This window comes from Agelaius tricolor, unplaced genomic scaffold (assembly GCF_023055355.1).
Source record: "Agelaius tricolor isolate 1412-34295 unplaced genomic scaffold, bAgeTri1.0.p SCAF_96, whole genome shotgun sequence".
NCBI classification, from domain to species: domain Eukaryota; kingdom Metazoa; phylum Chordata; class Aves; order Passeriformes; family Icteridae; genus Agelaius; species Agelaius tricolor.
In genome coordinates this window covers 471,543-496,178 of record NW_027269356.1, presented here as the reverse complement: position 1 = coordinate 496,178, position 24,636 = coordinate 471,543, and the positions used below count along the sequence as shown (strand labels likewise).

General features: G+C 63.3%; 2 protein-coding genes across 3 annotated transcripts; both read right to left on the bottom strand.

The window, feature by feature from the left end:
• Positions 1-29: 29 nt before the first annotated feature.
• ENDOU (endonuclease, poly(U) specific) lies at positions 30-7,960 on the bottom strand. The gene is made up of 9 exons (XM_071418874.1): positions 7,903-7,960; positions 4,116-4,250; positions 3,970-4,005; positions 3,237-3,408; positions 2,950-3,149; positions 1,704-1,817; positions 1,248-1,354; positions 821-963; positions 30-231 (listed from the first exon to the last, which is right to left on the bottom strand). Exons 1-9 carry the CDS (start codon positions 7,958-7,960, stop codon positions 117-119), a joined length of 1,080 nt encoding a protein of 359 aa, XP_071274975.1. The 3' UTR covers positions 30-116.
• Positions 7,961-10,223: 2,263 nt separating this feature from the next.
• On the bottom strand, positions 10,224-22,082 carry RAPGEF3 (Rap guanine nucleotide exchange factor 3). Of its 2 annotated transcripts, none has more exons than XM_071418865.1 (27): positions 21,765-22,082; positions 17,787-17,840; positions 17,461-17,567; positions 17,266-17,387; positions 17,018-17,192; positions 16,760-16,844; positions 16,460-16,520; positions 16,271-16,347; positions 15,878-16,024; positions 15,679-15,788; positions 15,279-15,370; positions 14,341-14,419; positions 14,016-14,166; positions 13,826-13,908; positions 13,423-13,462; positions 13,223-13,304; positions 12,987-13,133; positions 12,799-12,896; positions 12,539-12,664; positions 12,038-12,219; positions 11,870-11,960; positions 11,542-11,592; positions 11,294-11,381; positions 11,150-11,214; positions 10,926-10,980; positions 10,737-10,808; positions 10,224-10,359 (listed from the first exon to the last, which is right to left on the bottom strand). In XM_071418865.1, exons 1-27 carry the CDS (start codon positions 21,981-21,983, stop codon positions 10,241-10,243), a joined length of 2,778 nt encoding a protein of 925 aa, XP_071274966.1. In that variant the 5' UTR covers positions 21,984-22,082; the 3' UTR covers positions 10,224-10,240. The 2 variants fall into 2 exon arrangements, with proteins under 2 accessions (XP_071274966.1, XP_071274967.1); XM_071418866.1 differs by having other exon boundaries at positions 15,279-15,367.
• Between the last annotated feature and the right edge of the window lie 2,554 nt (positions 22,083-24,636).

Below are 24,636 nucleotides of genomic sequence, written 5' to 3'. Positions count from 1 at the left end.
CGGTGCAGCCGCTCCCGTCCCGCGGCCCCGAGCAGCGCGGGGGCGGCCCCGGTGCTCGGTGCTCGCCCCCCAGCCGTGCCCCCTCGTGGTGACACCGCTCAGGGTGACATCACCGCTCAGGGTGACATCACGTAGGCGGTGGCGATGAACCTCCTGCCGCCGTCGTAGGTGGCCTTGGTCCAGGGGTAGGTCTGCACGCTGAGGCGGTGCCCGCCCAGGCTCAGGTGGCACCTGCGGGGACACCATCGCCTGTCACCGCCTGTCACCGCCCTGCTCGGGGTCTGAGCCCCACAGGGGGGGCTCCAGGGGGCTCTCGGTGTCCCCACACCCACGGTGCTCCTGCCCTGAGCCCCTCATCCCACAACCCCATCTCCAGGGTGCTCTTGGCATTCCCAGCCAATGCTGTTCCATCCCCATCACCATTTCCATTCCCATTTCCATTCCCATTCCCATTTCCATTTCCATTTCCCTTCCCATCCCATCCCATCCCATCCCATCCCATCTCATCCCATAAATCCCATAAATCCCATCCCTCCCCAAATTCAGGGCCAGCCTCAGCCCTGATCGGGGTCAGGGAGGCCCCACTGGCCCCAGGGCCAGACTTGAGATAGACAGAGGGACACAGGATGGACAGGAGGACTTGGGATGGACAGAGGGACACAAGTACACAGAATGGACAGAGAGGCCTCAGGATGGACACAAGGACACAGAACGGGCAGAGAAGGACTCAGGACAGACAGAAGGACTCGGGATGGACAGAAGGACTCGGGACGGACAGAAGGACACGGGACAGACAGGAGGATGCAGGGTCAGCACTCACGCCCGGCCGGGCCGCGCGAGGAAGCAGAGGGTGTAGAGGCCGAACTCGAACTCGGGGCTGCAGCCGATGAAAGCCGAGCCCACCTCCTTGTAGAAGCCGTCCCAGCTGAACTGGAGCCCCAGCACGTCGGGGTACGTGTCCCACTGGGGGAGAGGGGGTTTGGGCTCAGCAGGGTGGGATCCCCCCCCCCCAGCCCAGCCAGGAGCCCCCCCAGTCCCTCCAGGGAGGCTCCAGAGCAGCTCCCAGCCGGGCTGGGGGGTCCCAGCAGAGCCCCCCGGCCCCAGATCTCTCCCTCAAGGCTTGGGAGCCCCTCCTGCCCCTGGCACGGTGGGTTCTGGCCCTTGCCACCCCCCAGCAGGGATGGGGCAGCAGGAGCCCCCCTGATCTGGGGGTTCATCCCCGTGGGTGCAGCCCCCTGAGCTCTCACCGGCCCGTCAAAGTTGTGGCTGAAGTAGTTGAGGAGCCCCTGCTTTTCCAGGAGGTAGAAGCGGATCCAGTTGTGAAATCCAGACACTTTTCCCTTTTTCACCTCCCCTGAAACACAGAGGGGATGCTGGGATGAGCCCCTGGTAGGGCTGTACCTGAGAACACCCGGGAATGGCTGTACCTGAGAACAGGTGGGGAAGCTGTACCTGAGAACAGGTGGGGAAGCTGTACCTGAGAACACCCGGGGAGGGCTGTACCTGAGAACACCTGGGGATGGCTGTACCTGAGAACACCTGAGAGGGCTGTATGTACCTGAGAACACCCCGAGGAGGGCTGTACCTGAGAACACCTGGGGAAGCTGTACCTGAGAACACCCCGGGGAGGGCTGTACCTGAGAACACCTGGGGAGGCTGTACCTGAGAACAGGTGCTGGAAATTGGGGCAGGACTGCCCGTACCTGAGAACACGTGCTCGAAGCCGCTGGAATCGCGCTCTCCGTCCCCTCGGGAGTACAGACCGAACCACATCTGGTTCAGGTCCTGCAGGAACTCCTGCTCGGAGCTGTAGCGATCTGCAGGGAGAGGAGGGGGCACAGCGAGAGGCAGAGTTGGGCTCTGCTGGGTGCTGAGAAATTCAGATTTTCCGTGTGACACACTCTGACCCCCAGGAGAGCTCTGCATTTGACCTGAGGCCGTGGAGAAGTGCCATCAATCAATTCCAAAACTGATTGATAGCACTGGGATTACGGGTGTGTGGTTTGATTAGAAGTGTGTAATGTCACAGGATGGGAAACTTAGAGTTTAAGGGTTTAGAATATAGAAATAAATACGGAGCAAGATGGAGGCTTTAGGTTGTTCTTCTTCTTCTTCGTGGGTTTGGGTGGTGTTTTGTAATTGGACAGAAAAATCTGCTTGGAGGACTTTGAGTGATTAGTTATGGGTTAAAAATGAAAATAACTTAGGTGTCATTTATTAATTAGATGGTTTAGCCTTAAAACACCTTGTAACGAGAGATTGTTGGCCATTTTGTGCCTTGTTAATGAAGGACTGCAGAACTCACTGCTGTGAGACTGTGACATGGATAAGAAATTATAAACACCTGAGTCTGAATGTGAACTATCATAACATGGATTAGAAACAAGAAACACCTGAGTCTGAATGTGAAATATCATCTCGAACGCCTTCAATCCCGACCTCAAAAAAGGAAGCTGGGAACCAGCAGGGTTCCCCATCCCTTTTCCACCCTGCCCCTTGGGAATTCTCCCTGCTGGATTCCCCCCATGCCCATCCCAGGTTGGGTTTTACAGCAACTCCTGAGAGCCAGAGAGAATTTGATAAGAGGATCCGTGTTTAGCCCTGAAAGAATTTCCTACCAAGGTCGTTGACATAGAAACCAAGAAAGAAAAGGATAAATAAGAGAAACCTGCGATTATTCCGATGAGCACTTTGTTTGTCTTTCGTGACCAATGAGCAAAGCATGAATTTGGGAATTTTGTAAGAATGTATAAAAAGCATGCATGCTAAAATAAAAATGGGGGTTTTGAAATAAAGAAAAAATTAAATTAATTAATTATATTAATTAATTAAATTAAAATTAAAAATTAAAAATATTTTAAAAGCCTCCTGAAAATGGAGTGTGCTGCTTTGGGATTGTCTCCCTTTGGGATTCCCCCATTCCCCGGCCCTGCCCTGCCCCACACTCACTTTTTCCCTGCAGGAACACGAAGAGTTTCTTCATGAGCTCCGTTTTCATCACCTCCTCGAGGAATCGCCCCTGCTCCCGCAGCTCCTCGGCCGTCACCTCCTCCTCCTTGCCCGTGGCCCTCTGGTAATTATCCAGCAGCTTAATGAAGCTGGCGTAGGTGGGCTTGGAGAAGAGCTCCTCGTTCACGTATCTGTAGAGCCTGGGGGAGAATTGCTGGTGTTGCAGCTCCCTTCCCGCAGCCCGGGGCCGCTGTCCCTCCCCGCTGTCCCTCCCCGGTGCCACTCACGGCTGCGGGGACCGGTCCTGCTTGTCCCTGGTCTCGTCGGGGCCCGCCAGGTGCTGCGGGTTCAGGGCGATGTCGCTGGGCCGGGCTTTGTTGTGATCCAGCCCGTAAAGCTGCTCCGAGAGCTCCAGCAGCTCCTGCTCCGAGATGGAACCGCTGCTGCTGGAGAATCCATCTGTGGGGACAGCAGGGGCTGGGCACAGCTCTGGGGTGCAGGGAAAGGTGAGGGATCCATGGAAAAGGGAGGGGGATCCAGGGAAATGTGAGGGGATCCAGCAGAATCCATGGAAAGGTGAGGGGGTTCCATGATAAAGTGGGGGGGATCCAGAGGATCCATGAAAAAGTGAGCGGGAACCAGCAGGATCCATGGAAAGGTGAAGGATCCATGGAAAAGTGAGGGAGATCCAGAGAATCCATGGAAAAGTGAGGATGTCCCTGTGGGGACTGCAGGGGCTGGGGACAGCTCTGGGATCCATGGAAAAGTGAAGAGGATCCAGAGGATCCATGGAAAGGGGAAGGGATTCCCCAAGGAACAGGGGTGACACCTCGAGGAATGGGGGGGACACCCCGAGGAATAAAGGGGGACATCCTGAGGAATACAGGGTGACACCCCGAGGCACCTGAGGGTGACATCCCGAGGAACAGGGGGGACACCCTGAGGAATAGAGGGGACACCCCGAGGAACAGGGGGGACACCCCAAGGCACCTGGGGACGGTTCTGTCCCTCCGGACTCACCGCGGCTTCGAGCTCCGCCCTCGGCGCCTTCCCCACCTGCGGAGCAGAGAGGAAGAGGAGCTCAGGGGGTTGGGGACACCTTGGGGGCACCTTGGGGACCTGCAGAGGCTCAGAAGCACCCCCCGGACACCCCGAGTCCCTCTCACCGGGCCCGCAGTGCCTCTCGTGGTCCTCGCAGCAGTTGTGCTCTGCCTCGCACCCGGGGTGACAGTGACACTCGTCCTCCTCGTTGAAGGGCTCCCCGCAGCGTCCCTCGCACGAGTCGGGGGCTGTGTACAGATCTGTGGGGACACAAACAGGGGGTGGCACTCAGGAGGGGCTGAGTGTGGCCACCGCCACCCCGGAGCACCCCCGTGTGTCACCCTCTGTCCCCTCACAGCCTAAGAGCCATTGGGGACCTTTGTCACTAGGGTCGCTCCTGTTGGGCCGTGTTTGTCACAACCTCAAGGTGACACCGGGGAACGGCCCCCGGGAGCTGCTCCCCGTGGTTCATCCGGGATCCCAGGATGAGCTCCAGGGCCCCGGGCCAGCCCCAGGCAGCCCAGGAACCATCCAGGATCTTTTTTTGCTCCTCTTGGGCCGTGTTTGTCACAACCTCAAGGTGACACCGGGGAACGGCTCGTGGGCTTCCCTCGGGGCTGCTCCCCATGATTCACTCCCAGGATGAGCCCCAGTGCCCTGGGTTACTCCTGGAACTGCTCCCTGTGATTCACCCCAGGATCCCAGGATGAGCCCCTGTCCCCCCAGAGGAGCTGCCGCATTCCAGGCAGCCTCGTTTGCATCGTGCTGGGAAAACTGGGAAAACTCCTTCCCCAGCTGTTCATAACACAGGAGCTGCTGAGCACCTGCGTTGTGACGCAAAGCAAAGCTAAAAATAGCAGCGGTGAAGCCTTGGAGGGGACAAGGGACACTCTCAGAGGGACAAGGGTGACCTGTGCCTGGAGAGTGGCTCTGTCCCACAGGGTGTCCTTGTCCCACAGGGTGTCCCTGTGCCAGCAGGGTGTCCCTGTGCCAGGCCATGCCAGCAGGGTGTCCCTGTGCCAGCAGTTGTCCCCATCCCAGCGGTTGTCCCTGTGCCAGCAGTTGTCCCTGTCCCACAGGGTGTCCCTGTGCCAGCAGTTGTCCCTGTCCCAGCAGTTGTCCCTGTCCCACAGGGTGTCCCTGTCCCAGCGGTTGTCCCTGTCCCAGCTGGCAAAGGCAGCCCTGGAGCAGCGGGCGTTGCCCTCCCTGGCGGAGCTGCCGCAATCTCCCGACATCTGAGGCACCGCGGGCTTGCCCAACTCGGGTGAAAGGTGGCCCCGGGGCAAATCCTGATGCGGCTCATCCTGTCCCGGGACGCCCAGGCGATGACAGCGACATCCAGGCCGTGAGGGTGGCATCGAGGTGGTGACAGTGACATCCAGGCCATGAGGGTGGCATCAAACTCCTGCCACCTTCCCTCGTTGTTTGTCCCCTTTGTCACTTCACCCCAATTATTTGGTGATGTCACCCCGGTGCTGCAGGTTCTGAGGGGCCCCTTGGCTCCCTCTCCCCACCAAATCCCAGCTCCTGGTGGTGTCCTTGCCTTGGTTTTCCCATCCCCTGTAAATCCTTTAAACAGGATTATTTTAGCAGGGAGGGTCTCGAGGTTCTCCCGAAGCCGCTGAGAAGAGCTGGGAGAACTTCCAGGGCAGGGACATCCCATGGATGGGGTGCTCAGCGCTGCCCAGGTCCTCCCGGTGTGACCAGTCCAGCCCCAGCCCCATTCCCGGAGCAGCACTGGGACAAACCCCCCCAGTTTGCTCATCCCGCTCCTTTTCCAGCCGCAATCCCAGCGGGATTGTGCAAGGCAGGAGCTGCCCACGCTCCCCCGTCACAGCCGAGCCCGTTCCGGTGCCGGTCCCGTGTGGCCCGGGGCTGTCACAGCGGCCCGAGCGTGTCACAGCAGCTCGAGCGTGTCCCAGCAGGGCCCCGACCCTGACTCAGCCCTCGGAGGGCGGGCTCAGCATCATCCCAAATCCCCAATCCCCAAATCCTAAATCCCCAACGCCATCGGGAACCTGAGCGGTCTCAGGGCAGGGGAACGGCTCCTCCTCCTCACTCAGACACGACCCTAAATCCCTAAATCGACCCTACATCCCTAAATCAACCCTAAATTGAGGTAGGGTCCTCAGCTATACCTGGTGGGGGGGTAGGAGGGGCTGTTGGAACTCTTGGGAGCTTTTTGGGGCTGTGGGGAGAGCTGGAAACGCCACAGGGGTGGTGGCCTGGGACACAAGGACACAAGGACACAAGGACACAAGGACACAAGGACACGGCTCATCCGCACTCAGCCACCCCGGGGGTTTTGGCTGGTCCAGCCAGAGGAGATTTTTTGGCTGATCCTGCCCCCAGATTTCCTCTGGTGCACAAAGCACAGAAATCTTTCTCTTTCTCAGGGAAGGGGGGGTCATTCCCTGCCCAGCTCCATCCTCCGAGCACTGGGGAGGTGCCGGAGCTCTCCCAGTGCTCCCAATTTGGTTTCGGGCACGGGGATGAGTCAGCTCAGCCAGAGCCGCGTCCTCGAGCCCCTGGCCTGACTCAGGACCTCGTTCCTGCAGGAAAACACAAATCCAAACCCAGCCCAGCTCCAGGAGGGACCATCTGAAGGACAAACTAGCCTGGGACAGAGCCGTGGACGGCCTGAGCTTCCCAAAGCCCCAGCTCCTGTCTCCAAACCCACAGGTGAGCCCTGCCTGTGGGACAAGCGGGGGAAATCTCCCACTGCCCACACGAGGAGAGGTGGAGGGTTCCAGGGCCAGCAGACAGGTCCAGCAGGTGGCCAGCACTGACCACGAGGCAGCCGAGCTTCCCAGCCACCCTCACCGCGGGTTTTCCCTCTGGAACAGCTCCGGACTCACCACGGGAAGTTTGGGAACTCAGAACTCACTCAGGAGTTTGGGAACTCAGGATGCACTCGGGAAATGTGGGAGCTCACAGAGGAAATTTGGGAACTCAGAGAGGAGTTTGGGAACTCAAGACTCACACGGGAAATTTGGGAGCTCAGGAGTTTGGGAAACTCAGGATTCACACAGGAAATTGGGGAACTCAGGACTCACGTGGGAAATCTGGGAACTCAGAGGAAATTTGGGAACTCACCCAGGAGTTTGGGAACTCAGGACTCACTCAGGAAATTTGGGAGCTCAGGAGTTTGGGAAACTCAGGATTCACAGAGGAAATTTGGTAACTCACATGGGAAATTTGGGAACTCAGGAGTTTGGAAACTATGGATTCACACAGGAAATTTGGGAACTCACTCAGGAGTTTGGGAAACTCCTGCTCCCAGCCCCACGCAGGTTTGGAGCCTCTCCTGTGAGCTGGCCTTGCAAAACTCCTCATCTCTCATCCCAGGGGGACTCATCCTCTCCTGGGCCATCAGATAGGAGCTCCTGGCGGCGTCGGGGCTGATGAAATCCCGTCCTCAGCGCCAGGGGATCACAGTTCAGGCTTTGTGCAAGAACTCAGCCCCTCCTCACCCCCGTGGATCCTGGCTGCCAAATCCTGGGGGCCCCGAGCTCCTCCTTAAACCCAGAGCCCCCTGAGCCCCTCCTGGGCACCTCAGGGCTGGGTCTGGGCTCCATTTGCCACCTGAGTGGCCACAGGGGGAGGGTGGATACGGGATTGGGATTGGAAAACACCCCAAGCTGGTTTTCCACGGATAAACGGAAAGGAGGCACCAGAAAAAGGCTCCTTGAGCTTTGCAGGACCAAAGCAGGCTCAGACAGACCCCGCTGCAGGCCAGGCTGCAGACCAGGGGAGTTGGACAATCCACCCCCAGCCCGGGCTGGGTTTCCAGCGTGGAAAATGCCCCGCAGAGCCCGGCGGCTCCATCCCAGTTCTCCCAGCAGGGCTGAGCTGCTGGTGGAGGGCAGCGCTCCCGGCCCATCCCCTGCTGCCCCCAGGCTGGTTACTCACGGCCGGACACGCAGCCCAGGGCGATTCCTGCCCCCAGCAGGAGCATCCAGGGCTCCATCGTCCCTCGGGACCGGATCGGGAGTGCCGGGATCGGGTCGGGAACGCCGGGATCGGGTCGGGAGTGCCGGGATCGGGTCGGGAGTGCCGGGACCGGGTCGGGAGTGCCGGGATCGGGTCGGGAGTGCCGGGATCGGGTCGGGAACGCCGGGACCGGGTCGGGAACGCCGGGATCGGGTCGGGAGTGCCGGGACCGGGTCGGGAGTGCCGCAGCTCCCCGGAGCTCTCGGCTTTTTGTGGGTCCCGCGGGGGGGGGAGGGAGGGAGGGGCGTGATGGCAGCGAGGGCTCCACGGGCGGGCTGCACCCCAACTTCCCCAGAACTCATTAGGCGCGCGGCTAATTACAGGCTGCCCGCAGTGGGAGGAGGGCCGGTAAATCCAGAATCCCGGGCTTGCTCCACAAGCCCCGGGGGCGGCCGAGGCTGTGGGGGGACGGTCCCGGGGGGCTTTGCCCCCCTCCCCCAGAACCGGGGGCACAGCCGGGTCCCGGACTGGGGCTCGCGCTCCGGGGGACTGGTGTGAACTGGGAGCAGCGTTAATTGGGAGTAATGAGCTCTCCTAGCTCAGCTCTGGAGGTTGTGACCCCCCCCGGCACGGATCAGCCTCCTTGGAGCCTCCAGAAAAGCCCAAAACTCCTGCACAGCCCCGCGGGGAGGTTTGGGGTCATCCCAGCCTGGTCCCACTCCCAGGGTGAGCCCAGAGCTGCCCCAGGGACCCTCCCCAGCCATGGGGGGCTCAGGCCTGGGGGGGGGTCACAGCCCCTTCCCTTCCCAGCCAACCCCGATGGGAAATGTTCCCAGCCCAGAGCTGAGCAGGGAATTTTCAGGGGGATAACGGAGCCCCAGCAGCGCTGGGAGGGACCCCAGGGGCACCACCAGGCTCTGCCTCCTCTTCCTCACTCCCTGCTGTGTTTTCCTGGGAAACCTCATCCCAAAGCCTGCAGGATTTGCTCCGGACACTTCTCCACCCCCTCACCAGCCCAGGGGTGGCCAACCCCGGCTGGTCCTGGTGGTCCAGGTCCCTCTGGCCTAGCCTGGGGCAGTTCCAGGCAGGGGCAGCATTTGGGGGCTCCTGGGGCAGCCCTGGGCTCACCTGGCACCCGACCCCGATGATTTGGGAGCAGCCACAGCCCCAGGACAGGGTGTCCCTGCCAAGGAGAGGCTCAGACCCTGTGCCCCCCACCTGGGCAGGTGAGATCCAGCCCCAAACAGCTCCCAAGGATGCTGGGGTGGTGCTGGGATCCCTCCTGGAGCAGGGAGCGGCCCCTGCTGTGCCCCGGGCGGTGCCAGCTGGCACGGGAGCGGCGTTTGGTGCAACAAGGGCCGGGTTTGGCTTCTCCCTCAGCCCTCAGTCATTTCCTGACCTGTCCCCTCCTGGTGCCAGCGCTGTGTCACCTCCCCTGGGGCAGCTCCGGGGCCGTCCCCAAGGTCACATCGGGGGTGGAGGTGCAGGGGGTGACCCCGGGCTCGGGGAAGAACGGGGAGCACAGCCATGAGTACAAAAATACCTCTATTGCTCTGCCTCACCTGCCCGCAGCTCAGCGGGGCCGGATCTGAGTCCAGGGCCGAGCTCTGGGGGGCTCCAGCACAGCCCGGGGCCACTGGGAGCAGAGCCAGGGGCTGCCCCGCCGCCGGCAGCCGGGCCCCCGTCCTTGCTCTGGGGACCCATCCCCATTCCAGTCCCCCATTCCCATTCTGGGCCCCCATCCTTGCTCTGGACCCCCATCCTTGCTCTGGACCCCCATCCTTGCTCCGGGCCCTGATCCCCATTCCAGGCCCCCATCCCAGTTCTGGACCCCCATCCTCACTCTGTGACCCCATCCCAATTCTGGGCTCCCATCTTTTCTCTGGACCCCCCATCTCCCTTATGGGCCATTATCCCCATTCTGGACCCCCATCTTCACTCCGGACCCCCATCCCTGCTCCAGGCCCCCATCCCCATTCTGGGCCCCCATCCTTGGTCTGGACCCCCATCACTGTTCTGGGCCCCCTTCCTTGCTCTGGACTGCCATCCCTGCTCTGGGTCCCCATCATGGTTCTGGATCCCCATCCTCACTCCTGGCCCTCATCCTCACTTCTGGCCCCCATCCTTGGTCTGGACCCCCATCCTTGGTCTGGACCCCCATCTTCACTCCAGACCCCCATCCCCGTTCCAGGCCCCCATCCCCATTCTGGGTCCCATCCTTGCTCCAGACCCCCCATCTCCATTTCGGGCCCCCATCCCCTGTTCCAGGCCCCCATCCCCACTCCAGGCCCCCGTCCCCGCTCCAGCCCCGCTGCCCTCAGGGCTCCAGCTCCCGGGAGAGCCTCAGCAGCTCCTTCTGGCTGTCGATGGCCCTCAGGTGCTGCAGGTAGGCCCAGGTGGACACGGGGTTCCTCACGCTCAGGGACTGCTCCGAGCCTGTGGGGAAGGATGAGATCAAGGCTGGGGTCCCCTCCCTCCCCTGGCACAGCCTGCTGAGCCTGTCCAGCCCTGCAGGATCACCCCACGGAGCCCCTGTGTCACCCCCAACCCTCCCCAAACTGCCCTGGACTGGCTCATGGATCCCTCCATAGATCCATCCATGGATCCCTCCACAGATCCATCCATGGATCTCTGCATGAATCCCTCCATAGATCCATCCATGGATCTCTGCATGGATCCCTCCATAGATCCCTCCCTGGATCCCTCCCTGGCTCTCTCCACCTCCATCCCCTCTCCCCAGCTCAGGGACCCCGCAGAGGGTTGGGGGTCCCCCGGGGCAGGGTTGGGGTCAGACTGAGGAGCTCCAGACGTACACGTGGAGATCCTGACGGCCTTGGCATCCTCGGGCCGGTGCGGGGAGCGGCTCCGCAGTGGGGACAGCGGTGCTGGGGGACAGAGAGAGGGGGCTCAGGCCCGTCCCCAGGGTCTCAGCCCATCCCCAGGTCCCCAGCCCTGTTTAGGGGACCCTCCAGGCCCCCTCCCCAGCTCCCTGGAGCGCTCACCGTGCGCGTGGCCCCGGCAGCGCTGCAGGACTCGCACGGTCTTGGCCATCATGTGCTGTGGGCGAGGCACAGAGGTCACCTGCTGCCACCTGGCCCCACCTGGATCCCCAAAATCTCTGTCCCCAACATGGCTGTGACCGTCCCTGGCTGTTGCAGTGCCAGAGCTCTGCCAGGGCACAAGGGCACAGCAGGGCCCTCGGAGGGGTCGCCAGCCGCACTCTCACCATCTTCTCGAAGTTGATGAGGTTCTCGGCCAGGGTGCGATTGCCCTCGTGGATGAAGGTCATGTCTGGGGGGGTTTGGGGGTCAGAGTGGGGCCCCCGGGGGTGCTGGGCACACCCAGGGGGTTCCCAAAACCAGACACCCACCTTTGAGCAGCAGGGGCACGAAGGGGATGATGGGGGGGCTCAGCTTGGCCACGGCCAGGCGATAGACACGGTGGTTCCACGAGGGGTCCTGGGGACAGGCAGGGACACGGGGGCTGGGGGGGACAGGGGGGACAGCGGCACCCCCTCCCCATTGCTCCAGGGGCAAACCCCACTGGGAAGGGGGAACATGGGGCAGGGAAGGGGACATGGGGCAGGAAGGGGACATGGGGCAGGGGGGCTGCACTCACCAGCATCCTCTCTAGGGCTGAATGCAGCTTCCGGATCTTGTGGGGCAGCCTCTGTGCAGGGACAGGGTCAGAGGCTGGCACAGCCCTGTCCCACCCCAGAGACCCCTCTGTCCCACCCCAGGGACCCCTGGCTGTCCCTCCCCAGGTGTTGTCCATTCCAGGCCCCCATCCCAATTCTGGGCCCCCAACTTTTCTCTGGACCCCCCCATCTCCCTTATGGGCCACTATCCCCATTCTGGACCCCCATCTTCACTCCAGACCCCTGTCTGTCCCTCCCCAGGTGTTGTCCCACCCCCAGGCCCTCCCCTCGCTGTCCCCGCTCTGTCACCTCCCAGGTCTTGGCCAGGCGAGTCACGGCCGTGTTGCTCACACCAAACATCACCGCGAAGAAGGAATTCAGGTTCTTCTGCTCCTTGAGGCTGCAGGCGGGGACAGGAGTGGGTCAGCCGTGGCAATGGGGACGGGGACGGTGACAGGGACACTGACAGGGACTCACTGTGCCGCCAGTTTGATGAACTTGCGCAGGAGCTGCGCACGCCGCCCGAGCTCGGGGCACAGGCACAGCTCGGTGGCCACCCAGAACTGCAGCTCGTTGAAGCGCCGCAGCATCCGGGCCAGGTTGGCCGTGGCCACCTCGTGGAACTTGTGAGGCCCCACGATGTAGTGAATCATCTCCACCTGGAGAGAGGCAGGTCAGGGGTGTCCTGGACCCCTCCTGGAGGTGAGGGGTGTCCCAAATGCCTTCCCTAGCAGGTGAGGGGTGTCTTGAACCCCCTTTCCTGGCAGCTAAGGGGTGTCCCAAGCCCCCTCCCAGCAGGTGAGGGGTGTCCCAAACCTCCTCCCTGGCAGGTGAGGGGTGTCCTGAACCCCCTTTCCTGGCAGGTGAGGGGTGTCCTGAACCCCCTTTCCTGGCAGGTGAGGGGTGTCCCAAGCCCCTTCCCCAGCAGGTGAGGGATGTTCTGACCCCCCTCCCAGTCGCTCCCCGCGTGGGCCACACCTGGTGGATGCTCTTGAAGAGGTTCCAGTCATAGTCGGTGAGGTGGCTGGCCAGGTCCTTGGAGCTGATCAGGTCCAGGGTGTCCGAGGCGCCGGCGTGGGGGCCCAGCTGCTCAGGGTGGGGGGTCTGGGCACGGGACAGGACCCCTGACCCCTCCTGCCCCCGGGAGGGACGGGTGCCCCAAACCGAGGCACCGCAGCCCCCAACCCCTCCTGGGGGGTCCCCCCGGGGCTGCCCACCCCAGACCCCCCCACACTCACCAGGCTGCCCAGCTCATCCCTGCTGACCACAAAGAGCCTCTCGTTGAGGCCCAGCGCCGTGAACACCCCCACGGCGTCCTGCGGCAGCACCGCTCGCTCTGCGCGGAGGGAAGGGCGGGCTGGCACGGACGAGGGGACAGACCCCAGCTGGGCACGGGGACAAGGCCACCCCGGGGGAGTCCCCTCACCTCCGGCCGAGTTCACCTTGACCAGGACGTGCTCCCGGTCCCGGCGCAGCCGCGGCGCCAGCGCCCGCAGCACGTCCCGCACGGCGGCGTTGACGGGCAGCACCGACACCAGGCACGAGTGGTCGGCCCTGAAGATCTCGTAGGGCACTGGGGGGGGACAAAAGGGACGTCAAAGGGACAAAAGGGACCTCAGGGTCCCCGTGCTGCTGGGGACAGTCCCGCTGAGGGAGCACTACCTTTGTCCTGCGCTCGCAGGGCGCAGGTGCTCTCCAGGATCGCCTCCTCGGGGCTCCCGAGCCACATTCCCGAGCTCCGCGCCTGGGGAAGGTGGGACAGACAGGAGGACACGGCCACAGCCACCACCCCTCCCGTGACGTGTCCCCAAAAGGCAGAGGGGACCCAGATCCTGCCCTGTCACCCCTCAGGGGGTCCCTACCTTGGGCTGGGGGGACACGCTGCCATCACCGTTCTCCAGCCTGCGGGAAGGGAAGGGGGAGGATGGAGATGCCATTCCTGGTGGGAACGGAACTGGGACCGGCCACCCAAAGGGACTGCGGCCACCCAAAGGGACTGCGGCCACCCAAAGGGACTGTGGCCACCCAAGGGACTGCGGCCACCCAAAGGGACTGTGGCCACCCCTGGGCCACCCTCCGGTGACCTCCGAGCCCCCCAACCCACCCAGCTGTGTGTGCCACCCTCCCCACAGCCAGGAACCCCCACACTGGGGACACGGTAGCACCCAAAATCTCGTCCCCCAGGAAGCGCAGCCCCCTGGGCACCCATGATCGGGGGACATCAGGGGACACTGGGGGACACTGGGGGACACCGGGGGGACTCACGCTCGGGGTCGCCGCCGCTCCTGGCCCTGCTCCTGGCACAGCCCGCCCAGCTGAGGGTCCTGGCTCGCCAGGTCTGCCAGGTTCTGCAGGGACAGGGGGCCCGGGCTGAGCACGGGGTGGTCCCTGCAGTGTCACTGTGCCACCCTGGCAGTGTCACCGTGCCACCCTGGCGGTGCCACCCCGGCCGTACCTGCAGCAGCGCCATGGTGCTGCGGTCGCCCTGCAGCAGCCGCCCGTAGAGCAGCACCCACTGGCTGACGAGCCGCAGGATTTTGCGCCGTTTCCGCAGGGAATAGGAGGCCTTGTCCTGCTCCGAGCCCTCCAGCGGCTCCGCGCGGAAACTGGGACCAGTCAAGGGCACCGGTAAAACGTGGAGAGGGGCGGGGACCCCCAGGGATGGCACCCCAGGAGATGGGGATGTGCCCAAGGGCACTGGAAGGGGATTTGGGGCTCCCCCCGAGGTGACAGGGACGGGGCTGAGCCCAGTCCCCCCCAGCTCCTGCACAGAAGGATACTGGTGCAGCAGGGCCCGGCAGAGCTGCGAGGTCGGCATGAACACGGTGTAGGTGAGCAGGAAATCCCCCAGCAGCGTGTCTGTGAGGGACAGGGCACTGTCACTGCTGTCCCCAGCACCGTGGGGACACGGGGACCTGGCCAAGGATCCGCCATGCCCTGCCTGGGGTGTCCCAACCATGGGGACCTGGCCAAGGATCCCCTGTGCCCTGCCTGGGGTGTCCCAACCATGGGGACCTGGCCAAGGAACCCCTGTGCCCTGCCTGGGATGGCCTGGGGTGTCCCAACCATGGGGACCTGGCCAAGGATCCCCTGTGCCCTGCCTGGGGTGTCCCAACCATGGGGACCTGGCCAAGGATCCTCCATGCCCTGCCTGGGGTGTCCCAACCATGGCAACCTGGCCAAGGAACCCCTGTGCCCTGCCTGGGATGGCCTGGGGTGTCCCCACCATGGGGACCCCGCTGGTGGCAGGGCAGATTTTGTTCCTAAAGCCCGCGGGAGGGGCTGGATTGTTGGGGTGGGATCACAAATCCCCAGGATCGGCCCCAAGGCAGCACCTTGTCCCCAGCTGGGATTCGTGACCCGCTGGGGACACCTCCTGGCATTTGTGACCTGCTGGGGACACCTCCTGGCATTCATGACCCGCTGGGGACACCTCCTGGCATCTGTGACCCGCTGGGGACACCTCTTGGCTCCCGGCTCACCCGGGTTTCCCCTCTCCGAAGGCAGAGGGAGACCGAGAGGCGCCGAGGAGCCGCTCCCCGCCCGGAGCCGCCGCCCTCTCCCGGCCTCGGCTTTTGGGGTTTTTAGCGAGCCCAGGGTGGCACGAGCGGGATTTGGGGTTGGACACTGGGAATGAGGAGCCCCCTTGGTGCCGCTCCCTCCGCCTGTCTGGGTGGCTTTGGGACAGTCCCCAGCACATGGGGACACCCCCACCTACCCACGGGGTCATAGAGGGTGGCATCGAGCCTCATGAACTCCAGCAGGTGCTCCAGGATCTTCTCAGGTGTCCCAGCCATCACCAGGTACCTGCTGGGGACAGGAGGGACGGAGGTGACACCGTGGCCGCGGGCAGGGCCACCACGGGCTGGTGGCAGCACGGGCTGGTGACAGCACAGGCTGGTGTCCCTGCTCCTCGTCCCCTTGTTCCTCCCAAAAACTGCTCCGAGGGAGGCTGGAAAGGGCAGAGGGGTGGCTCAGGGGACAAGGGTGTCACCTGCCATGAGGGGGACAGAGGTGTCACCTGCCATGAGGGGGATAGGGACAGGTTTGGCACCTGCCAAAGGGGTACAGGGAAGGGACAGGGGTGTCACCTGCCACCAGGGGCACAGGAGTGTCACCTGCTGCTCCGTGCCGAGGCCGCCTGGCCGCTGCCCCCCTGCAGGTCCTTCTGCAGCACCAGCACCACCTTGCCGTGCTCCTTCAGCCGCACCGTGTTGGCCTCCACGTCCTGGGGGTGATCCCGCCGTCAGCCCGGCCAGGATTCCCCAAAATTCACCCCAAAATCGCCCCCAAAATCCCCCCCACCCCAGGGCCCACCTTGAGGATGCGGTTGAAGTCCTGCTTGTCCACGCGCAGGAAGTGACAATTGTCCTCGCGCAGGAGGATGGTGGCCGCCCGCGGGGCGTCGTTCACCAGCGCCAGCTGCCCAAAATCATCCCCCTCGTGCAGGGTGGCCACCAAGCCCTGGGGACAGCACAGGGGGTGAGGGACAGCGACACTGAGGTGTCCCCAGAGTGTCCCCCATAGTGCAGAGTGGCCACCAAGCCATAGGAACAGCACAGTGGGGTGAGGGATGGTGACATTGGGGTGTCCCCAGAGTGTCCCCCATAGTGCAGGGTGGCCACCAAGCCAGAGGGACAGCATGGGGGGTGAGGGATGGTGACATTGGGGTGTCCCCAGAGTGTCCCTCCAGCACAGAGACAAACCCACCTTGCCGTGGGTGACCACGTTGACCGAGCCCTTCCAGATGATGTACCAGGAGGTGCCTTTGTCACCTTGGCTGAACACTGGGACAGCGCCCGGGAAAAGGGGGGAAAATTCACAATTTTGGGAATGGCTCCGGTGTCCCCGGGCTGGGGACACCCCAGTGCGGCTCACGGGGGACCCAGGGTGACTCACGGACGGTGCCTGCACGCTGGTGCCCCTCAAACATCAGCACGGCCGCCAGCTCCCGCTTCACCTGCACAGGGGACAGTGCTGTCACCCCCGGCCGGGCCAGCAGGGGACACGGGGGTGGGGAATGGCGGGGAAGGGCCGAGGGAGGCACAGAAATTATCAGAGGAGATGCTTAAATAGGAAGGAAAGGGGTGCAGAAGGATTTGGGGAGCAGGGGAGGATGCCTGGACAGGAGCTGATGGGGTTCAGGAGGGTTTGGGGCCCAGGGGACACCCCGACCCCGCAGGGTTTGGGGACACTCACCGAGTTGGAGAGATGAGCCACGGCTTTGATGTGGAGCAGCTCCTCAAAGATCAGCTCCAGCTCGTCCTGAGTGCGCTGGGCAGGCCTGGGGGGGCCGGGGGTCAGCGGCTCCCTGTGCCCCCCTCCCCAGCCCCTTCCCCTCTTTGAGTGACGTTGTTGGGTCCCCCCACCCTCAGCAGCCCCGTGGCTGCTCCAGAGCCCCCCAGGCAGGGTCCAAAAAGGGCTCAGAAGGTGCAAAGGAGCCCCTGGGGCACTCACGGCTTGCGCAGGGCCATGGAGAGCAGCGCGTCAGGGCCCAGCTGTGCCAGGAACCCCAGAGCCTCCAGCAGCTCCTCGGGGTCCCGCGGCCCCGCGCCGGGCTCGGGGCTCAGCTCCAGCTCGGCAAAGCGGTAAAACTGCGTGTCCTTGTCCTGGAAGTGCCACTCCTGCCTCACTGCAGGGTACAGCGGCCGTCAGTTTGGCTCTGTGCCCCTCTGAGCCCCCCAGAGACCCCCTGAATCCCTCACCGTGTGTCAGGACCCCGCTGTCCACCAGCACCTGCCCGATGCCCACGGCCTGGCCGCGCGTCTGCACGGCCGCGCCGGCGCTCAGCAGCCAATCCACCAAGTCCTTCCCCGAGCAGCACTGCCTGGGGGGGGCACAGGGGGTGAGAACCCCCCGGGACAGCCCCCCCGGAGCCCCCCAGGGTCCCCCCAGCCCACCGGTGGTGCCGCAGGTGGTGCTTGTGGTCGCGGATGAGGCCGGGCCGGGAGCTGCTCAGGTGGGCGAAGAGGAGCTTGCCCGCCCTCCAGATCTTCTCCGAGGATGCCTGAGGGTGGGAGGGGGACAAGGGAGCTCCTGGGGGGGGGGTCTGGGCTGTCCCCTGTCCCCTCAGTGCCCTGGGATCGCCACCACCCACCCTGGGAATGGCCCAGCCCAAGGAGCATCCCCAGGGCTCAGGGGTGTGGGGGTGCCCCAGCCCTCGCCCCCCCACCCCCCCCCAGCCTCCCCAAATTCACCTCCCCGGGGGCTTGCCCGGCCCCCCCACCTGGGTGATGCTGTGGCCATAGTCCAGGCTGGATTCCGAGTCCAGGAGCGGGGTCTGGAAAACCAAAGGGGAGGGGGTGGCTCTGCTGTGACCCCATCGCCCCACACAGCTGGGGCAGGGGCCCTGGCACCCCCAGAGCAGCCCCAGCTCTTCACCAGGGGAGGGGGCAGCACCCAAATCCTGAACCCAGGACCTAGACCCTGAATCCAGCACCTAAATCCTGAACCCAGCACCCAGATCCTGAACCCAGAGCCCAAATCATGAACCCAGAGCCCAAATCATGAACCCAGAACCCAAATCCTGAACCCAGAACCTAGACCCTGAACGCAGCACCAAAATCCTGAACCCAGAACCCAAATCCTGAATCCAGCACCTAAATCCTGAACCCAGCACTTAATTCTTGACCCTAGCACCAGTTTCCTGAATCCTGAACCCAAATCCTGAACCCAGCACCCAGATGCTGAACCCAGCACCAATTTCCTGAATCCAGGACCCATTTCCTGACTCCAGTGCCCCTCTCCAGCTCATTTTTCTCCCAGCTCTCCCCCTCGGGGATGCTCCAGGTAAAACCAAACGCACGGAGGGACGAGCGCCTGTCCCGCGGCCCCGCCCGGATCGCAGGGCAAAGGTGGCCGAGCTCCGGTGGCGGCGCTGCCCGCGGGGACCGAGGCTCCCGGGCCCCTCCTGGCCACAGCCCTGGATAAACAAGCCCGGCCCGCACCCGTCAGACCAGTTCAGCTCCCGGCACCGGGAGCGCTCACCCGGCCCGGGGCGCCCTCCGAGGGTTGCCCACCCGCACGGGGGGCACCCCCAGGGGGATTCTGGGGTCCCCTCTCCGGCTGTGGGGATGCCAAAAGCGGCGTCTGCAGGGATCCTGCCGGGGTCTGGGTGGGGAGGTTGGGGCAATCCCAGGGCAGGGGGACGGTCCGGATGGATTTCCAGTTGAGGAGGGCAGGAGTTAATTAGCGCAGGAGTTAATTAGTGCAGGATCCTCAGGCCAAGCCTCCGCCTGCTCCCAGCGCTTTGCAACGGCTCAGGAGGGATTGGAGGAGCCACGAGCGGCTCTGGGAACGCGGCAGGGACGTGTGTCACCTGGCCACAGCGTCACCCAGGCTGGGACACCGCTCCTGAGGCGGCCACAGTGTCCCCAAGGCAGGGACACGGTGACTCAGGCGCTCTGCAAACTCTGCCGAGCCCCGTGACGGCCGCGGGGAGCGGGAACCGCTCCGAGCAAATGTTTGCAAACGGGAGCCGGGAGGAGCTGGGGACACGGGGCTGCTCTGGGGACATGGAGGTGCCACCCGTGGGAGCCGGAGGTTCCTGTCACCCGTGGGAGCAGGAGATCTGTGTCACCCCATGGGTGCAGAATGGCCCTGTCACCCCATGGGTGCAGAATGGCCCTGTCACCCTGTGGGAGCAGGAGGTCACTGTCACCCTGTGGGTGCAGGAGGTCCCTGTCACCCCATGGGTGCTGGAGGTCCCTGTCACCTCCTGGGTGCAGCAGGTTTGTGCCACCCCATGGGTGCAGGTGACACCCGGTGTGTCCCCCTGCCCAGGTCCCCAAAGGGCCTCTGCTGTCCCCTGGCACAGAGCCCCCTCTGTCCTTGGGGCCCAGAGCCAGCCTGTGCTCCAAGGACACCGAAAGAGACACAAAAACCCCGCTCAAGGATCAGATTCCTCCTTCCCGGGATTCCTCACTGCCAGGACAGCTCTGGAATCACCCAAACCCCCCCGCTGTCCCCAACCCCCTCCTTGGAGCATCCGCCCCGGGTCAGGACCTGCAGGACGCCCCCGGCCCCCTCCTCGTGACGGCGCGGCTCCAAGCAGCTTCCTAAGGAGTTGCCTTTTCCATCTTCCTGCCCACGGGACACGCCGGGATCCTGCCTTTCTCCAGGATTCCGGCAGCGCCGGGCGCCCGGCCAAGGCCGCCAGCGGCCGTTCCGCGCTCGCGGCCGCTTTTGTTTGGGATCCCGAGGAAAACAAGCGCGGCTATTTCGGGCCTCAGGGCTCCGGAGAAAGTCCTCGCCCATCCGCAGCCTCCGCAGCCTCCGCAGGCCGGGGCTCGGCACTGCATCCTCCGGGATGGGGCTGGGCACCCCCGGGATGGGCTCAGCACCCCCGGGACGGGGCTGGGCACCCTCGGGATGGGGCTGGGCACCCTCGGGACGGGGCTGGGCACCCCTAGGACGGGGCTGGGCACCCCTAGGACAGGCTCAGCACGCCCTGGGATGGGGCTGGGCACCCCCAGGATGGGGTTGGGCATCACTGGGATGGGCTCAGCACTCCCGGGATGGGGTTGGGCATCCCCTGGAATGGGGTTGGCATCCCCTGGAATGGGGTTGGCATCCCCAGGGTGGGCTGGGCATCCTCCAGGACAGGCTCAGCACCCCCTGGGATGGGCTCGGGGACCTGCTCCGGCTCTGCTGTCCTCCCCAGGGACATGGCGGGGGCTGGCACAGTGGCACTTGTCACTGGCACAGTGGCACTTGTCCCCTGGGTAGGACAGAGCCGCTTGGGGACACCGCTGTCCTTTGGAGCTGGGGGGGATTTGCTGGGATCAGGTCCCCAAGGGGGATGAGATGGAGCTGTGAGACCGGGAGGAGTTTCCAGGAGCTTCCAGCGATGGGGACAAGGGACCTGTGTGGCCCCTGAAGCGCTTCCCTGCCCCTCACCCGTGGCTGTGCTGGGACAAAATCCCCCTTTCCCTGCTGGTAGCAGCTCCAGTGCCCTCAATCCCCAGGTGTCCCCCACAGAGGGGACACTCCTGCCGTGCCACAGGTGCCACTGCCTGCAGGGCTGGTGGGACTGATCCCAGTTTAACCCAGGAGTGCTCCAGGCCTGCTGCTTGCCGGGCTCCCCAGGCTTAGCGCCCCTCCTAAGCCCTCCCCAAAGTCTGCTCGTAAAAGTTTTGGAGAGAAAAATAAATCAGGAAGAAAGGGAAAAAGCGAGGAAAACTTTTCTGGGAGGGAGCCCCTGTGCTCTGTGGAAATGCCCAAAGGGGAGTTTGCCCCCTAAAATAATTCCATTTTTTTCTTGAAAAGTGTCCCAGGCCAAGCAGTGAGGGAAGGGGAAGGGACGCAAAGCTCCGGAAGCTCTGCCAGGGCTCCAGGGTCACCTCCCTGCCTGGAGGGGACAAGGAGGGGCCGAGAGCAGGGCCCGGGACCCCGGGGGCTCCCCCCAGCTCCCGGGGCCAGCGCGGAGCCGGGCGGGGAGGTCGCGATGCCAGGGGACAAATCCCTGCAGCGGGAACGGGCGGGGGAACGCTGCGTGTCCCGGAATGTCCCACCGGGAATGTCCCACCGGGAATGTCCCACCGGGAATGTCCCCCTGGAATGTCCCCCTGGAATGTCCCCCTGGAGTGTCCCCCTGGAGTGTCCTTCCTGCTGGGATGCGCCGCCGGGCACCTGGCACCGGGCTGGCTTCACGCCTGGCCGCCCGTTCCGCTCCGCTCCGCCCGTCCCAGCCTGCGCAGCCTCACCTGCAGCCTCACCTGCCCCTTGTGCCCTCACCTGGCCCCCTGCACGCCTGGGTTCACTCCCGGTACCCTCGCCTGGCTCCTCGTGCCCTCACCTGCACGCCTGGATTCACTCCCTGCTCCCTCACCCGGCTCCCCGCACGCCTGGCTTCACTCCCCGTGCCCTCACCTGGCTCCTTCCACCCTCACCTGGCTCCTTCCACCCTCACCTGGATCCCTGCACTCCTGGACTCCCTCCCCTCCTCTCATTCCTGGATTCCCGGGGCTGGGGAGACCCCGGCCCCGCTGATCGAGCAGACTTGGGGACGCGCTCCCCCCGACCCCACTCCCCCAGGGGATTTGGGGACACGCTCCCCCCTTTATCCAGGGGATTTGGGGACACGCTCCCCTCCTTACCCAGCAGATTTGGGGACACGCTCTTCCCACTGACCCAGCGGATTTGGGGACACGCACCCCCCCTTGCCCAGCAGATTTGGGGACGCGCTCCCCCCGGCCCCACTCACCCAGCGGATGCCCTGGATGCGGGGCAGGCTCCCCCCGGCCCCCTCCAGCCGCACGTCGTAGCTGGAGCTCCGGAACAAGTGCATCCTCCTGAGCAGCCCCGAGAGCCGGGCTCCGTCCGCTCCGGGACCCCCGGGGGGCTCCAGCCCCGCTCGCCGCGGCCCCGCGCCCCTCCGCGCCCCCCCGGCCGCCGCCCCCGGCCCGGCCCCGCGCACCTTCATGCGGCGGGGGGGGCCGAGGCCATCGCGGCCCCGGGGCTGCTCCGCGGCTCCTCGGGACGGGGCCGGGCTCGGGAGCGGCTCCGCCGCCGCCGCCGCCGCCGCTCCGGGCCCGCCCCGGGCACGGCAGCTCCGCCCGCGGCCCCTCCCCGGCTCCCACGGCCCCGCACCGGGACCCAGCGGGGGGAGGGACCCTCGGGAACCGCCCTCGGCCACGGGGGAGGCACAGCCGGGACCCTCTGGGACCCCCGGGACCCCCGGGACCCGCCCTCGGCCATGGGGGAGGCACAGCCCCGACCCCCGGGACCCCCGGGATCCTCGGGACTGGGTTTTGGGGGTCTCCAGGAGTCCCTGAGCACCTCAAACCCGGGGGTTTGGGGGGGTCACGGGGGGCTGCCCTGCCCTGCCCTGCTTGGTGGGGGGACCCAGAGAGGCTGGAAGAGGGAGGGGCTTTGTACTGGGAATGGTTCGTACTGGGAATGGATTGTACTGGGAATGGATTGTACTGGGAATGGTTCATACTGGGAATGGTTTGTACTGGGAATGGATTGCACTGAGAATGGTTTGTACTGGGAATGGTTCATACTGGGAATGGTTTGCACTGGGAATGGTTCGTACTGGGAATGGTTTGTACTGGGAATGGATTGCACTGGGAATGGTTTGCACTGGGGATGGTTTGTACTGGAAATGGTTTATATTGGGAGTGGTTCATACTGGGAATGGATTGTACTGGGAATGGTTCATACTGGGAATGGATTGTACTGGGAATGGTTCGTGCTGGGAACGGTTCATACTGGGAATGGTTTGTATTGGGAGTGGTTCATACTGGGAATGGATTGTACTGGGAATGGTTCATACTGGGAATGTTCATGCTGGGAATGTTCATACTGGGAATGGTTCATACTGGGAATGTTCATACTGGGAATGGTTCATACTGGGGACGTGGCCCCCAGCCCCCAGCTGGAGCAAAGCTGGGGTGGGGCCCAGCGGTTCTGGGAGAGCTTTTACTGGGGTTTTTGGCCAAAAAGGAGAGGGGTTTCTGCCAAAAATTTCAGCTTCAGAAATAAATCCCGATTTTTAAAATCCAAATCTGCCTTTAAATCGGCCCCCACCCCAGCTAGAGCAGAGATGGGAATCCTCAGCTGGATTTGAGGAATTTGGGGAAGATCCTTGAGCCTCCCCTGCTCCCCCTCCTGCCCAGGCACCCGAGCGGCCCTGGGGGTCACACCGGGGTCCCCAATCTGTCCCTCCGAGCTGGGGCCTCCCTTGGGCACATCCTTGAGCAGCGGGACAGGGACAGATCCTGACCTTCCTCCCCCTCTGCCTCTGCAGGCCCAGGACGCTTTTCCTGGGATTCCTGGAGGCTGTGGGAGCACCAGAACCTCCCCGGGCTGGATTCCCCCTCCCCAGGAGCTGCTCCCAGGGCTCTCCCAGCCGGGCTCCCCTCGGCCGGGCCCGGCATCCCGGCCGTGCACAGACACGTCCCCCCATGCAAATCAGAGCTCATTTAGGGAAGGAGGAAGAGGCCTGAGGAAGGCAGCGGCCCCTGGGGCCCGGGCAGCCCCACCCCGGCAGCCCAAGGAGAGCAGAGGCACCTGCCCCGGCCCCGCGGGGGGACTGCGGGCGGCTCCTCCTCTGGATGAGGCTCCAGCACCCCATTCCAACCCCATTCCCGTCCCAATGTCGTCCCTATCCCATTTTATTCCACTCTATCCAACCCCATTCCCATCCCAATGTACCCCGTCCCAGTCCCATTCCATTTTATCCCACCCCCTTCCAACCCCATTCCCATCCCAATGTCGTCCCTATCCCATTTTATCCCACCCCATTCCAACCCCATTCCCGTCCCAATGTTCCCCATCCCAGTCCCATTCCATTTTATCCCACCCCATTCCAACCCCATTCCCATCCCAATGTCGTCCCTATCCCATTTTATCCCACCCTATCCAATCCCATTCCTATCCCAATCCCATCCTATCCCATCCTGTCATATTCCATGTTATCCCACCCTATCATATCCCACCCTTTCCATCCCATTCCAATTCCATCCTATCTCATCCAAATCCCATCCCATCCCATCCCAATCCCATTTTACCCCACCCTATCCTATCCCACCCTTTCCATCCCACTCCCATTCCCAATCCCATTTCAGACCCAGCAATGAGGGTCCCCCCACCCCTCATTCCTGGGAATGGCTCCCATTTTTCTACTTTTAGTCCTGTGAGAAGGGTGAGACAGTACAGATGTTAGAACTCATGCTATCACAATCAGAAGCCGACTATTTCTTAATTATAATACAAAATATAATATAATATAATATAATATAATATAATATAATATAATTAATATAATCTATTTTAAATTTTAATATGTAAAATATAACCTATTTAATTTAAAATAATGTATAATTATATGTATAGAGATATATAAATTATATGTATGAATTATATAAATATGATATAATTATATGTATTATACCATTATAATACATAATATAAACGTTTCTTGGCCCGTCAAATTTTCCACAAATGCATTTCCCGCATCCCCGAGGTGTCCCTGGGGTGTCCCTGGTCCCTCATCCCCCTCCAGGGACGTTCCCACCCCTCCCAGTGCCCGCGCTGCCCTTGCCGGGCTCGGGAGCCCTCGGGAGCCTCGG

Bases quoted from the DNA above. Each gene is read 5' to 3' on its own strand.
- ENDOU (XM_071418874.1), bottom strand. From the start codon at position 7,960: ATGGAGCCCTGGATGCTCCTGCTGGGGGCAGGAATCGCCCTGGGCTGC. The intron at 4,251-7,902 runs GTGAGTAACCAG...GTGTCCCCACAG, and splicing joins CCTGGGCTGCGTGTCCGGCC to ATCTGTACACAGCCCCCGAC. The intron at 232-820 runs GTGAGTGCTGAC...GTGTCCCCGCAG, and splicing joins CTCGCGCGGCCCGGCCGGGC to GTGCCACCTGAGCCTGGGCG.
- RAPGEF3 (XM_071418865.1), bottom strand. From the start codon at position 21,983: ATGAAGGTGCGCGGGGCCGGGCCGGGGGCGGCGGCCGGGGGGGCGCGG. The intron at 17,388-17,460 runs GTGGGCTGGGGG...TGCCCCCCCCAG, and splicing joins CACCACCTGCGGCACCACCG to GCAGTGCTGCTCGGGGAAGG. The intron at 13,305-13,422 runs GTAGGGACCCCC...CACCTTCCCCAG, and splicing joins GCGTGTCCCCCCAGCCCAAG to GCGCGGAGCTCGGGAATGTG.